The 16145-nt window shown below is 39.4% G+C and overlaps 1 protein-coding gene across 7 annotated transcripts in view; it reads right to left on the reverse strand.

Annotated features, from left to right (window-relative positions):
• Positions 1-16145, reverse strand: part of MACROD2 (mono-ADP ribosylhydrolase 2) — an 895327-nt gene that overhangs the window by 375626 nt on the left and 503556 nt on the right. For all 7 annotated transcript variants that reach the window (XM_048298703.1, XM_048298702.1, XM_048298700.1 and 4 more), the window contains one exon: positions 6090-6211. In XM_048298703.1, coding sequence (XP_048154660.1) covers positions 6090-6211 — 122 coding nt within the window. The remainder of the gene's footprint in view (positions 1-6089; positions 6212-16145) is intronic.

Here is a 16145-nt window from a genome sequence, read left to right on the forward strand (position 1 = left end):
CTGATCCTATTCAACATGCTTTTGTAAAAAAGCTCCCAAAAATGCAGTATTAAGCTGTGTGCACAGGAGGGACACACTTTATTCAGAGCCCAAAGAGACAACCTACTCTCCCAGAAATATCCCATCATTACAGGTCACTGGCCATCTCACCACCAAGCAATGGCTTTTCCACTCGACCTGATGATGAGCAAGTCAGCCCTTGAATAGGCCCTCACTGCTGAGATATTTCGAGATGGCCTTCTGCCTTTTCACGTACTTCAGACAGGAGGAGCAGTCTGGTTGTTCTGAGAAGTCCAGCTAAGAGGTTTTCCCTGGAGCAGGACAACTTTCTGCATTCACAGCACAAACACCCAGGCAGAAAGAGACTGATCTTTTTGGTGTGGTGTTTTTTTAATGCCACAGCAAAGCTAATCTAGTAAGACTCTAGAACTGCATGAACTCTTCCCTACCTAACTTTGGGGACCAATAGGAAAAAAACTGTATTTTGTATATAATGTTGTTAATACATTTGTTGGTGATAAGCAGAGCTCCTTCTGGAACTCAGAAAGCCACATTCTTAGAGGATTTCCTCCTGCCCCTTTTGGTCCCCCATAATTCTCCCTCGAAGTGGAGGTCAGAGGTTGTGGGCTAAAGAAATGCTTCTTGTTAAAGCTTTACAATTCACCCCTTGCCAACATCAAGTGTTCCTGAAGACTGCAATTCTGAACATAGTCCTGAACAACAGCAGAGTTGTAGTCCCAAACAGAACTCCTCCATTTCCTTAACCATTGTGGAGGAAGCCTGCCCTGCCTTCTGAGTGAGGGACCAGCACCAGCTTTTCTTCTCTGCAAACACACTGCAGCTCTTTTGGCTTGGATCCCACCCACAGCAACACACACCATCTTTTCGTATTTTCTGTGCAGTTCATAAAGTCCCTGTCTAACTGCAATCCTGGCTCTGACTGACAGCAATTGATTGAAACTTTTTTAATCACAAGCTAAGTCTGAATGAAATAGGTGGCAGGGAAGCGTTTGATGTTCAGAAAGCTTCCAGGGTATCAGATGGCTTCAAAGCAGTGCATGCAAAGAAAAGCAGGATGAGAGGTCCCATGAAAAACTTAGGAGCATACAGAGTAAATAATTTCAAAGACTGTGTAAAGAGGGGACCAATTTAAAATCTGAAAACAGTGATTACAACTCCCCAAGTCTGCCTGATAACCCAACAATTAATTGGCCCGTAAAACTCTTACTTAGAAAACCAGTACAGAAAAATGGGGAAAAAGCGTCTATTAGACTATTTTTTACTATATCTTCTTTCAGTAAAGATTCGGTACCTATAATGTATTTCCAGTGTGTCAGGCAGCAGAGATTTAGTTGATGCATGATAGCAATCCCTAGTACTGTGCAAAAGAGACCAACATCAAAATACAAAGTTTTTATTATTAAGAGATTACTCTGAACATTTAAGAAAATTAATTTGCTCAAATGCTAACTTTACTCTCTTTGAATTGCCCTAAGTATTTTTTCTCTCATTCAGCTGTACCAACTTAAGTGGAGATAAACAGAAACCCGTCTCAAGTATCCTCTTTCACCAGACAGAGGATTGTATAAATAAGACTTATCCAATACAAAAGGTTCACCCTGACCACACAAATAGTCAGACAGCAGCTCAAGTGTCCTCGAGGGAGCACAGCTACATGAACAAGTGAGGGAAAAGCAACGCGTGGATTTGGGAATGCAAGATAACAAGGACAAACACCAACACAAACTTCGGCAACCTAGAAGGCAGATGGAGCAGATGACCTGAGAGAGACAAACTCTGTACAAAATAGCTGATATGGCATTTGAAACCTCATACTGAATATAAAACGTTTGAGAAAACAGGCTCAGGAGACAAATGTCAGGGGCTGTGTGATTTCTCTGAGCAATCATGCAGATGATCAAATTTGTTCCTGAGGCTTTTCTTCCTGCCTTAATGGCTATGCAGATCCTCACCCACGGCTGGGCTTGCCAGTGGATTATAAGCCTTAGCAATCACTCTGACTGGCATTTCATTATATTCCCTCATCTCATTTTCAGTTGTACCCATCTTTTTTTTTTTTTTGATACCAAGATGGTAACGTGATCAGATGATATATCAGTGCTCCCTCAGGAGTTAGCCAGAGCTGCTCTCATCCACGCCTGGGCACCTTGGATGTGAACGCAACCTAAATTACTATCAGCTGCACCACACAATTGCCCTGTTGTCATACATGCAATGATATTGTTCTCTTCTCCCTCCATAAAGCTGCACCTCAGAATTCACACAGTATTTCAAGGCTATTGCTTCCCTTCCTCAGTGTGTAAAACTACTACATACACATACGTGTAAGAGAGTTTGGGTCTATTTTGAATCCTATTCCTGTCCTCCCCAGTCCACTCTGAACTGAAATACAATCTCTATGGCATCCATCATTTCTCATCATAGGCAGATCAACAATATGTAATAGTGAAACAAGTAACTGCTTTAAGTATATCCAATTTGAGACTGATTATTCAAGACCATTTCCTCATTGTGCAGGTTTTTTGACACACTTTCACTATTTGTGAACTGGGTTATTTTTCCCTACCAGATGCTACTCCATCTATTCCTGTGCTGAGTTTCTCTGTAGCTTTCAGCTCCATTTCTGACCTCTCTTCCATTGCAACAAAGGCAGAAACTCCCTTCTGGTACTGGAGTGGATGATGATGAGGTTATATTCACAGATTCCAATCAATTGTTATCATATATCTCTGTCCTTTTCTAGTGTTTGCAACACTGCCTATTGTAGTATCATTTGTAAATGTAATTAATGAGCTGTTCATGTACTCTTCAAAAATCATTAAGATGTTAAATTAAACTGCATTTAGTGGTGCACCCTGAGTCACCCTGCATGCTTCGGTCCAGCTCAATACATTGCCATTCATCATCACTCTCTATTCATAATGCCTCCAGCAATTCTAACTCCTTTGACACAATTCACGTTCAAAATAATTTCAGTTGTGGTCAGGCTTTTTCCTGTTTTTACATGAATTTCTAGACTTACTGTCCTTTCTGTTTTGAAGGTAAGACATCTGTGCAGTTACAATCCTTTAATGTCTTCCTGCTTCCTTCTCAGTTATTAAAATTGCTAGTGCACCAATGCTCTCTGGTTTAGTTAATTCTTTTAGCATACTGCAACTTGCTATCACCAATACCTATTTATTTACGAGTCATAAATATAGGGCTTTTCCTGCTTTAACTCATTATCTATTTTTAAATTCCTTGTTTTTCTCTTTCACACACTTATTTAAACTTCTTGTTGAAGAGGAAGCCAAAATAGGCCATCCAGCAGCACAGCTGATTTTCTCTGCTTATTTTACATGGGTAACCTTTTTCCCCCCCCTCAATTTCTGTCTGTCTTCTTTGTACTGCAAATATTTCTGTTGTCATAATCCAGTCTACACTCAAATGTCTGTTTGAGTCAATTTGAATCCTTTGCTCCCTCTATCGGGTCTCTGCAAGCCTCAGAAATCTACAGATATTTTTATTCACTTTCTTTCCTTTCCCTCTATGCCTACTATACTGGATCTTGTGAAACCCACTTACACTTTGCATTCTGTGCCTTCAGACTCACAGAAATCTACTGCTCCCTAATTGAATGAATTATACATTTTACTTTTCTCCAGGCTTGATTTGTTCATTAGGACAGACACTCAAGTAGCCTTCACTTCCCAAGGCATCATTGAATTCACTGGACTTAGGGCTTTTCAGAACAGTCCATGATCTGTCATGCGGACTTTAAAATCCATATTGCTTGCTAAGCTACTAAATGCTATGGTATGAATGAATGGCTCTTGGCTCCTGTTCAGCTTGTGCAGCTGTGTTCTGCAAGTCTGGGTGCTGAGTATTTTTTATCTCAAACAGGTGCACAGTCAACAACACTTAACCAGCAAGGAAATAACCTGTGGATAATTTCTCCTGTGGTTATCTTTTCTTATTAAAATATCAGGCTAGTTTCCATGAGTACAATTCCTTTTAATTATTCCATGTTAAACAGCATGCTACCACCCAGAATGTCCTAAAAATTACAGACTCCTTACAGATACAAGCATTACCTGCATTGACCAATGCCTACTAAAGTTTTTCCTTTGTTATTTCAATATTCTTTTTTACACCCTTTCATAATTATTATTCTATTTTCTTGTTCCCACATCCTGTTAGGAACTTTATTCACACTAACCTGAGTGCCCCAAAAGCCTGTATTTGCACAGGCAGAAACAAGGATGGATGTAGGAGCAACTGCACAAAGCTCTTATGGTCTCCAATGAGAATCACAGCTGGACATGAACATCCTTGGGTGTTTAAATGGCAACAGAAAAGGTCCAAAACATGCCCACCAACCCAAGGTTGTTTTCAGTTCTTATTTTTATGCCTAGAATTAAAAAAAAAAAAACCCAAACCCACCAAAGAAAACAAACCCCACAATGGTTTGTATAATGGCAAAAAGAGGGATTGCTGGACATCATTTTGAGAAGCAGAGAGAGGATGTCATGAGCACAAAAAGTGTTGAAGATCACAGCTCTCACCAAAAAGAAAGAAATAAGTGATATTCATCAGGTTTGGCTCTGAAGGGCATATCTAACTTGGATTCAAAGCCCTACAAACTGTCCTGCCCCTCTCCTCAAAAAGCTTTATTTTCCATCTGTGATATTTCAGTGTTAATAGCTTTCCCTTACTGTATATTACACCCTCCTACAACACCATTGGTTCAGCTTACCTTTTTTTAAGATTGTATGTTTTCATTCTAAGTTGCCAAACATATGTGCTATCATATAACGAGCCAAAATGACCCCAAAAGTGTGAAGTCAGGCTCAGAATGCTACAAGGAACTAACCTATGCATATCTGAAGACTTAAGCTGCAGTGGTGTGAGCTACAGAATTAAATCTCTGGAGCGGGAAAGGGAAAAGCTCTTTTTCTCTGTGGCCTTTGAAAATTTGGCACTTTGAGGTACAAAACCGTACCACATATTTCAAGTTCAAGGAATTGTATAGTTGTCCTGGGGTGACGTTATGAGGCCACTTTATTCCTTAACCGTCCGCTCAATGTCCAAACGCTGTGCCTTTACGATGGCCCCAGGGGCCGGGGCCACGAGACCGAGTGTGGGGTGGTTCAAAGGGCTGGGCCCAACGGCTCAGGGGCTCTATGGGGCTCGGCAGGGCTCGGGAGGGATGCGCCAGGAGCACTGTGCTGCTCTTTGGGTTTCTTTTGTGTTCTGGCTAGCAGGAAAAACGTTCTGTTGGTTTTTCTTGTTCTTTTTGCCCTTCCCTTCCCCTTGCCTCACTGCGTCCCTTCCCTCCTCGCCAGTCTGGGGAGCCTGCTAGTCCAAGTCCGTGTGTCTGTTCCCTCCCCGGGAATTTGTTGTATTCTGAGGTTTTTTTTTTTCCCTGTTCTACCCGGTTTTGTTTGTGTTAATAAACAGTTTGCTTTTTTTCCACTTTCACTTGCTGTGACCCACTTGTCTTGTTGGTGGAGGAAAAGGGGAGGCCCTTTTCCCTTTGGAGGAGACACTCACTCCGGAGTGTTTCCTCCTGAAGTTTTGCCGCCAAAACCAAGAAAATAGTTCAATGAAATATCATATAATAGGCTATTTTATGATCGATTTTGGTGAGAAGGTGCTAGAACCAGTGACAATTGACCAATACCCTTATTTTCAGGAAGAAATATTAATGGGTAGAATAAGCAACAAATTAGTCACTTCTCAGCTATTTAGGAGGCTATACTGCATGCCGTTATCCTCCTGACCAGTGGCTTCTAAGGGTTTTCTTAATAAATAATACAGTATAAGAATGAGCCATGGGACCAGCTTCCTCCCCTCTCTAATGAGACAGCTGTTTGTACTCCTACTACCAGGCACACTTTCCCTAACTCCTAAAATAAGCTTAGCCCTTTCATCTAGCAATTGTTTTGGCCAAATAATGTTTAAATTTTTGGGTTTTCGCATCATAAAGAGCAAGAAATATATCTGGAAGCTTACAATCATAATTATTCTACATCAAGGAAACTAAGATCCAAATTAGAAAAAACAATGTGTTCTCCCACGATACTTACGATTGATCTGATGTTATTTTCTTTTGCCAGTTTCAGAGAGGATTTATAGCAACTTGCTAAGTTTTCTTTATGAGTGTCGGTGAGATGGCCTCTTGCAATCGGCCCAACAGTATGGATCACATCTGCAGTGAATAAAAAAAGAAGATAAACATTAAAGATGCTACTGTATCACACATCAATTCAATCTGGTATTGTTGCTATACACAATGGTATGAATAACAATGCAAGCAAACGTATTTAACTGGAAAACACATCATAATCCTCATGTGCGATAATTAAACATACATCAGTAAAGGTTAAATTTTGAAGAATTTGGACTAAAGGAGAAAATGAGAAAGATACAATGAATACTTGTTACATGTCTACTGCAATGCACATGCAGGAGAGATGAAAGGTTTGCAGAAATCCTCTAAATCTTCAGCCTCTACAACTGTAAATACTGTAGAACTTTGAAACACTTGTTCTCACTCCTCGAAGTCCACTCACTGGGAAAGTTCACTACACAGAACCTCAGCACATCGTTGGCGATACACAGGTCATCTTTGTTTTTCCCCAGCAACCATGTGAAAAGAAGAAAAGCTGTGACTTAGGAATGTGTTGGTTATTCAAAAAATGTGCTTTCCTCTCACATCAGACCAGATGGAGACGCCATGCAACAAAACATGGCCTTTGGAGTCATCAAAATCAGATGCTGCAGTCAATCAAAGTCTCTAAAATGCTATAAGAAAAAGGAATTTAAGAGCCTGGAGTAAAAAAATCTTGAAAAGAAAACTACAAATTAAAAGTTACTATGATTGTTTTTTATCTCCCCCCTTCCTATCCCCCCATTATTATGAAGCACAATTACTTTTTAAACATCATTCTTCTATAGTACATGTGAACATAATAAAATTAGTTATGGTGGCAGACTTTCTTTTTTTTCCCTTTCATTATAATTTCCTATAATATATAGCAGAAATAAACAGTGGCACTATTTATTTTTTTTTTTCAGTGTTGCACAAACAGGGATTAGGCCAACACTTTCAACTGCAGTACTGCTTGTCCCCTTTTAGGTTGTGTTTCTGTCCCGTCTGGGTCAGGTTTCCAAGCAACATCTGCTATTGCTATACTCCAGAATATTTTAATTTACTCACAAATCCTACAGAATTAACACCATTATTCTTTGTCCAAGCTGGTTTTGATGATCTCCATCCAACATATGCCAAAGCATAAGGGAAAATGGACAAACTAACATTAAAATGTACACTGTCTTTTTTTTCTAACTCTGTCAAGTCCTGCTCTCTGCTACATTAAAGGTGGCTTTAATGCTGAGCCATAATGTTCTGAAAAATGCAAAAATTTTTCTATACATTAGCCACTGAGTATTGATAGATCAGGAAATAAAAGCACGTCTAATTTCCAGTGCCCAGAAATGCTGAGGAGTTCACTGTGATGGAAACTGAAACCTATAAGAGCTTGTCTTGGGGTGACTTCCTGATGTTATATCCCCTATCGCCGCTCTATGCCCAGAAATGAATCTTGCACCTTTCTGTGCCTTTAAACTGAGCCCAAGAGGAGGGAGAGAGAAAAAAAACGAGCGGACTTTTCAAAGCAGGTGTTCAAAGACACACATACACACTCCTCTGCTTCTGCAGCAGCAAGAGTGGAGGAAGCAGCCATCTCTTTTTTTGAGCCAGCTTTTGGCTCCTTTTCTCCGGAGGGAGACAGAGAGTTGAACTTCGTTTTCCTGGGACTTCAGTTTTTCCCTTCTTCTCTTCTGGACTGTTTCAACATCAGACCACATCAGGAGAATTTTCCACTGAGGCCTCGGAAGTTGGCCCACGACCCAGCTCCGAGGAGGAGGAGGAGGAAGAGAGACCACATCTGCAGAAGGACTCTGAAATCTTCCCAGGTTTCTCTCCACAGTGAGAGGTTTTATTATTTAACATTATTATTCTGTTCCCGTGTGTTTGTTAAATAAATAAGGTTTTTTCCTTCACTTTCCTCCAAGGAAATTTTTTTCCTGAACATGGTGGGGGAGGGGCGGCTCTAACCTGCCTTCTATCAGAGGATATTTTCCTCCAAATTTGTCTCAAACCAGCATAGAGCTGAACTTCCCAACTGCTACAGAAAACCTGCCTCCTGGGAAGTAAATAAAAGGTTGGGTACTCTTCTTTCCATTTTGATCACAGTAATTTTCTCCAGTTGCAGGAACAAGATGGACAGATTGGATAATTTCTGTTGAATGTCACAGCTGCCAGATAGCGACTCCAGAGAACCCTCCCTACAACTGAACCATCAAGTAGGTGTTGAGCCTTTATCCACTGAAGAGCCAAGATGACAGCAGGACACTAAAACAACCTCTGAGTTCAGAAAAGAGTTATACTCTTAGATGTGTTTTAAGTACTATCATAAACTGAGAACTATTAAGAAAGGACTTGAAAGGACTCTTTCCTTTGAAAAAAGGAAAGAGCTAGTTTAAAATTTGCTTCTGTGTGCAGAGATAAGATTGTGTGAGTACTTTCATTAGCAAAGACTGTAATTTCTGTTCATGACTATAGCAGTTTCCTGGAGGTTAAAACATTCCAAGGAGCATTTCTATTTGGAACTGCTGGCAACTTCAGAGAAAGGAAAAAAAACCCCTTCTCTTGACTTTTTTCTCTTGTTTTTTTATTTTATGACAGGTGAACTTTAATTACTGAGCCAGAGACATGATTCAACATTAGACTTGGCAGTCTGGGTTACAGGATGGACTCAATGACCTTAGAGGTCTTTTCCAGCCTAAAGGAATATACTCCTGAGTCTCATCTCAGTCAAGTTCACTCTACATTTACAGACACCAAGATCAGAGCTATCACGATGAATTTCAAATTCACAATGCCCAGCAGCCAACAAGCAAATAAAGGAACAACTATAAAACTAACTTGAAAAGAATGTGTAAAGGATGAATAACAAAAGAAAAGAATCATAAAGATTTCACTCTTTTGGCTAAGGCTGAGTTTCTTGCACTTCAAGGTGCAGCTCCTTGAAAGCTGAATTATAATGGCTTAAATTATTCATTGATTACTTAAAGGCAAGAAGGAATTTTGGGGAACAGATCAAGTACCAAATTCTTGCTGGGGTCTTTCTGTATAAAACTCCCACAATATAATTTCTAGATGCGTTTCACTCACTAAATCTTTAACTCCATTCATTTAGTCTTTCATAATTAAGCACTAGTTTTAAGCCGCAGCTCAATAAATTCAGAATGTTTTTGTCATCTTTATTTCAGAATTTCCCAATTTAGACTTTTTCATAGCACCTTGTCAGCCATCCTATATTACTGCACCAGACCCTTCATGTAAATAGGTAACCTTTCATGCAGTTATTAGCTTTTATGTTTTAATTTTTCCATCATAGGTGGCTCTTTAGACAGGACACAGAAGACGGTTATGAATTGAATAGGCCCTGACCAACCCAATCTAGTGGGAAGCATCCTATGGCAGGGGCTTTGGAACTAGATAATCTTTAAGGCTGCTTCCAACCCAAGGCATTCTATGATTCTATGAACTGGTTTATAAAATATCACAAATACTGTAATTGTTTGCAGCATATTATTGGAAAAGAAATGCTTTTCTTAGGCACATTATTTTTCTGAAACACGTGATAAAGATTTTATTAGCAGAGCACCATTACTAATATGCCAGTGCTTTATGGTTGGCAGACAAACAGGGAAGTAATAATTTTATTGTTGTACATTGTCAATAAAATCAGTAAAACATACATTTCCTAAACTACATATTATTCTGCTCAAGCTATTCCAAAATACCTTAAGGTTTGCAGGCGGGAAAAACCCTTTGAGATTACACAGGCATAAAGGAAACAAACCAGAAACAAAACAGATCTTCCCCCTCCTTCAGCCCATGCAGCTACTACCTGAGAATCAGACTTCACAGGCTGAAGCAGCACCATTTATTTTTAATATATCAACAAAGACTGTCAAACCTCAAGCTTGGCTGTCACAGTAAAGTTTCCTTTCCACTCACACATTATCCCCCACAGAGAGCTGAAGGATGGAGGATCATGTGCCATAGGGGAGATCTAAGACATTTGTCCACAAGAAAATTCAGGGCAGAACTGCTGCCCTGCTCTTCTGCCTACCCACTACAGCAGCCAGCCTCAAATGTAAACTTCCAGCACTGCTGGCAAGGACAACCATGGATGTGCAAGCCATAGCTGGCACCTTCCACACCCGGCCAGAACAAGAATCCACCCTGGGGAAGAGCACGGCCTTTCTGAAGGAAAACAGAACAGTAAAGGATTGTCACAGGACACATACACAGGAATGAGTTTCACCAGAGAAGGCAAACTGACTGCAGCAGCAAGGCAGGTGGGAGCACCAGCCATGGGGATGAGCATGACCATGGTCTGAAGGTACACTGTGGCCACAATGGCATGAAACCGAATTGGTCTCATCACCTAAAGGCTTTAAATTGGGGGAAATGTAGAGAAACTCCAGAAAGATTTAGTTTGGCTGGGAAAGCTGGCTCCTGTTTGTTCTTGTGGCGTCTGCACCCTTTGAGGTCCAACAACTTCTCAGTGAGGTCAAACAGGCATAAGGGATGCAAACATTTACCAAAAACCAAAACATGTTTTTTTGATCTTCAAAACCAAGTAAACAGATCAAAACAGGGAACAGTCATCTCTCAGAGAATGCCACACTAACCACACACACCACACATTTGTAGTATTTTAACTTTTATGTCAAATGAAGCTGCCAGCACTGCTGTGAAGCTGCTGATTTACTGTGGTCAGTCTTTCAGCCAAGCTCACTGATAGGAAACTTCATTAAAAAGAAAGCTGCAGTCCATGGGTTCATAAATCCCTTTGTGTACACAGAGTTGAGATTTTTGCTTACATTTTTAATAGTACACTGAGTTGGAGCGCCCACAAGAAAGGTATATCCTCATCTGGGATTCAGGCCACAGCAGTGGATCATACTGCTTCTAATGCTAACAAAGCTGTTGGTTTAAAACTGTTTATAAGGAAAGGAGAAATGAAACTACAACTGCTGTAAAGTACAAACTTTATACATAAAAGGCCAATGAGGCTTGTTTTCTCAGGTCTTTTTTTTAAAAAAGTCAATCCATACACCTTAACTTGCTGTTTCTCACATGAGTTTTTAACTGCACTGCTATGGAGAAAGGGCAGAACAGCATGGGGGCAAGTATGAAACACAACTGCCACTTGAGAAAGGTGAAGAGAAGTGACTGTGCTTCAAAAACCAACTTGGAGGACTGATGTAAATTACTTTCAATGTAATTTACTCTTCCCTTGTTCTTTGAAAATGTGACACTAGATGGCGAAAATATTATCACAGTGAGCTTTTCCAAACAACTGAAAAAGTACAAATAAGTTTCTCTGACTCTTTCCCTTACAGATGTGAGTGTGGTGCATTCACACTATTAATGAACCACAGCCAGAATCAATTACACATTTCTCTCATTCACCCCTTTTACACATTCATAGCTGTAATTGGCCCATCCAGCCAACTGAAGCTGTACCCTGTCAATCACAGCGGGAACCATATGAATTTCAAGAAGGAAGGTACCGCACTGTATGCTCCACTGAATTTAAAAAAAAATCTGATAAAAAGTCAGAGTGTTAAGGGCTCCATTTGTAAATATTATCGGTTGATTTACACAATAGGCACCCACCATATTGGTGCTGAAAAGGAATAGCTGAGGTTCAGTTGGTGGCAAATGGAATTACCTCCAGATATTCATACCTACTGGCTATCCCTATTCTTCGGGAATGTGCACAGCCTATTGCTTTGGTATACAAATTGCTCAGCTTGTTCATTTTCTATTTCTAGCTACATGCACTTGCACATAAAAAGTGCATTTTCAGTGTGCAAGAAACAACTGTTAATTTTAAGTTCAGCTGAAATGAATCCCACAGGACCACAGTCTAATTTTGTGTCTCCAAAAGTAGATTAGCAGAGCTGAATATTATAAATGTAAGACATCTTTTATAAATCATGGAATGCTGTGTACATACAATACAACCCCTAAGTTCAAAAGCATTTCTCTGCTTTATATAAGTATATATTGTGTTTATGAGCAGTTAAAGAGCCAGTCTCAGGTTTTTAGGCTTGAGGCAATAAGCACTGCTCAATCTGAACTTCGTACCTTTTATAGCTGCCTTCAGTAATTAATTAGCTGTTTGGGGTGAACACAAAAAATTTTTTCATTAGCTGCAAAAGCTACAATATCTAGAAGTCATTTGTGTAAAATATTTAAGCCATTTTTCACCTAAATGGCATTGTCTGCCAAGGAAAGGTAAAGAATATATTTATCGTAAATTATTAACCAGCATCCCGCATCATGGGTTAGATGTATATCCTAACTACAAGACAGCACAGAGAGTCAGAAAACAATATTCCCAAAGGGAGAGGTGAAGGATTTGCTGAGCCTGAGAGATCCTTTGGGGAGCCACAGAAGTTTACACTCAATAGCCTGCATTTAGCAGAGAGCAACCGCTCAGCATCCATAGGAAGCTGAAAAACACAGAGAGCTTGTTTGCAATGGTTACACCACTGCCTCAACAGCCGGCCAGAGAATTAAGTCACACAAGTCAAAGCCCAAGCCTTTTTGGCACTCATGCTTGTCATAAAATACAAGGCCCAAGTATGTCTGTGTAATCCCAGAGCAGTTGCCCTCCAATCAATGAACTTACAGCATCACTCTGCCATCAGGGCCTCACCATTAATGACGGAAACAAAAGTAGGCTCTGTTCAGACAGGAGAAGCAAGTGGTGCAATTAAGAGACACTATACTATATCCCAAAGTAATAGGTTTTACAAAGCAATTTAGTGCCACGATGACAGATGTCAAAGCAGCGGCTAGACAGACGGCCCCACAACTTCCATGGAAATAATTACCTACGTGTAGAGCTAAGAGGCAGTGGCTCCACTTGGGATATTCATAGTGTGATACGAATGAACATGAAATGAACATGACAAGACTGAACATGAAATTATGACATTCACAACTTGTTATTTCTGGTTTCTTTTTTAATCTCTACTGGAAGAATTTGCAGCAGAAATGCTCAAAAGTTATCCTTGTTCCCTCCTTCCCACCCAAATAAAGACCTTAATATACCTAGGAAAACCAGAAGAGATGAAATTATGCTGCCCCAAGCAGATTTTGTCCTCCACACACAAGAGCAAACCTCATTTTGCTGTAGCAGCAAAATAGCTCAGCCAAGCACCCTCCTCATCGAGTGGCTCAAGAAACAAATACCAAGTGACCCCCTTGACCCAAGTGATGCTCTCCACCTTTCACTGACTATTATTCTTTGCAAGTGAACAAGGCTATGGACAAAAAATGTCCTAATCTGTCTTTTGGTTTATGTTTGCTACACGTAGGAAATAATGAGCCACAACGATTCTCTATTTTCACTATATTGAATAGCAAAATATGTTCGTGAGCAAGTCTGGGTTTAATTCATTTTGATAAGGCTGTTCAACACTCAAAAATAAACTTGATTGCCCTAAATAGAGTATTTATTCTTCAGACACTAAGACAGAGTTTTAGTCTACCGTTCCACAAAAATTTTACACCAAAATTCACAGCCTGGTAAAGGATGTAACACCAGCCATGTAAATTCAAAGGATATTTAATCCCACTTGATTCTTGATTCAGTAGAGACTCTTGCAAATATTACCCCAAAAAATGTGCAACATAAATCAAGTAATAAAAATTAAGTTAATTTCAGTTCTAGTTTTGGAATTGGATTAATTACAGAGGCACAGAAATCAGAAATGAGCTAATGTATGGTCTCAGCTTCTCAAAGCATAGACCCCTTGTCACACTTCATCTGTTCACAGTGACCAGCCCGGTTCCACTGAAGTGAATTTAGATACCTCTGCTGGTGTATTGCACAGTTAAAGCATAAATACCCTTTAGGATAGGGGGAAAATAAAAAACAGCGAAACAAAATAAAACAAAAATCCCAAACAAACCAAACAAAAAACCCAACCATTCACAAAAAATCCACAAAAACCTCACTCAGCCTCACTACAAAACATAGTACCAGACTACTTTTATCCAGAAAAGATTAATACTCAGAACTAAATTTCTTACACTTTCCTCTGAGTGCTGAACAGTGCTAGAGAGTGCTCTGATAATTTACCAACAAGCCATAGCAAAAGCTCTTTATTTCCTATTGTAAGGATTTTTCCTGTGCAAATTCTGTTTTGATAACTTCCAGCATTTCTTATTAAAATGTTCGTTATTATTTGGTCAAGTTCATTGTAGGGATGTTGAAACAAAGGAAGACATCCCAAGAAACAAAGAAAACAATCCAACATGTTACGTTTACCATGGCCGTGGGACATCTTAAATACAAACAGATCCCCAGATACTATGCCAATACTTCAAGGCTTTCTTTCCCTCATGAAAATATTGAATCATTCAAATTATATGTCCTTCATGTAAGATTTAAGAATATTAGCATAAAAACTTACAAAACACTGATCTTCACTTGAAAGGACTGGTGATTATAGCAGAAAGTTTTCAGAAGACCAAACTAAACAACCCTTAATCACACATTAGCAGCAGAATAATCTCAGGTGAAACGAGGGGAAACTGCCAGCATTGGTTTTATCTGCCCATTGAAGTGATACAAATTTTTTAATCAGATCACTTCAGGTAAAAGGGTTTTTAAAAACGCTGGAAAAATTGTTTCCTTAATAGGAAGTTTTATAGGCTTCTTCAAGAGCCAAAGTATGACTTAGAGTTTCAAAGACAAATTTATTATATTCATAGCTTCACGGGTGCATCTGTTCCTTAAGGGCAGCACATTACAAAAAGTTACCCACATTTATTTGTTTCATTTACTATTTCTATAAGTTTTCTTGGGGATAAACAAACTTCTTTCACCTCAGAAATTGCAGCACATCTTTTTTGTTTGACACTTCTCTAAACTACATATCCCTCACAGCAGAAATTAGATGCTTTGCTAAGGATTTTGCATGTCTTCTTTAAGAAGAACAGAAAAAGGTGATAAAATTACAGGTTCTCCATGTATCTTTGAAAGAAACCAGTGGCAGCTAAATCAGCCTTATTAACTTGCAACTTTGAACACCGGAAACCATGCAAGGAAAGTTCAGTACTTCCCTTGCCACAAACAATAAAATACAGCTCTTGCAATACAGATAGGAGAGCCTTGTGCAGCCTCTTGGTACCATTTATCACCTCTCAGATCCAAGTAGATACAGATGGAGGAGAAGGTTAGAAATAAAAAGACTGAAACCATTAAATATTTTTAAAAATACAATAAATCCCATTTTAAAAGACAGAGGCAAGGATTCATTTGAACTGTGCTACAGGTCTCCACTCTATACAGAAAATACTGTATTTTCCTCATAGCAATAAACACAGTGATTATAGCTCCACACTGGCAATCTGCTTCCAAGCTTGGGAGCAATCGCACAGAAATCGGTGAGACTACTGCTTAAAGGTAAGAAGGATCCAAACAACAGCAAAGGAAATGAGAGCGCACCTCCAGGATGAAGGAATGCACATTTATAATTTCATCTTTTAACGGGCATCACTGAAAAATCTCGCTCTTACTACCTTTTTACTTTCACAAGAAAAACAGTCTCTAATTTACTTGACCTTAAGTATTTCTCTTCTGTACTTTTAGCAACCTGCATTTAACAGACCTTTGTCTACAGTCAGTTCCTTTAGAGATGGCTTCCCTTGCTACACCTATGAGTCCATCACAAAACAACAAAAAGAGGAAAAAATTTAATTTACTATTGCCACCTCTATCCCAAACTCAGTCAAACACAGTCAATGGAAACAGGGACATATGATGCAGCACCCAAAAGTAAGCTCAACTCATTTTTAAAAGCTGACTAAATTTCCAGTTGCCAGAGCCACTTTAATTGCCTTATATAAGTGTTGTAAGTGAAGTAACTGGACAGCTCTTTGAACCACTGGATAAGACTTCTTGCCTAGGACAGGAATTTTACTTTCTATCATCAACTGTATTTTCATTTTAGGTGGTTGAAACCACAGTAAAGCACCC

The sequence above is a fragment of the Corvus hawaiiensis genome, chromosome 3 (genome assembly GCF_020740725.1).
Source record: "Corvus hawaiiensis isolate bCorHaw1 chromosome 3, bCorHaw1.pri.cur, whole genome shotgun sequence".
Classification (NCBI taxonomy): domain Eukaryota; kingdom Metazoa; phylum Chordata; class Aves; order Passeriformes; family Corvidae; genus Corvus; species Corvus hawaiiensis.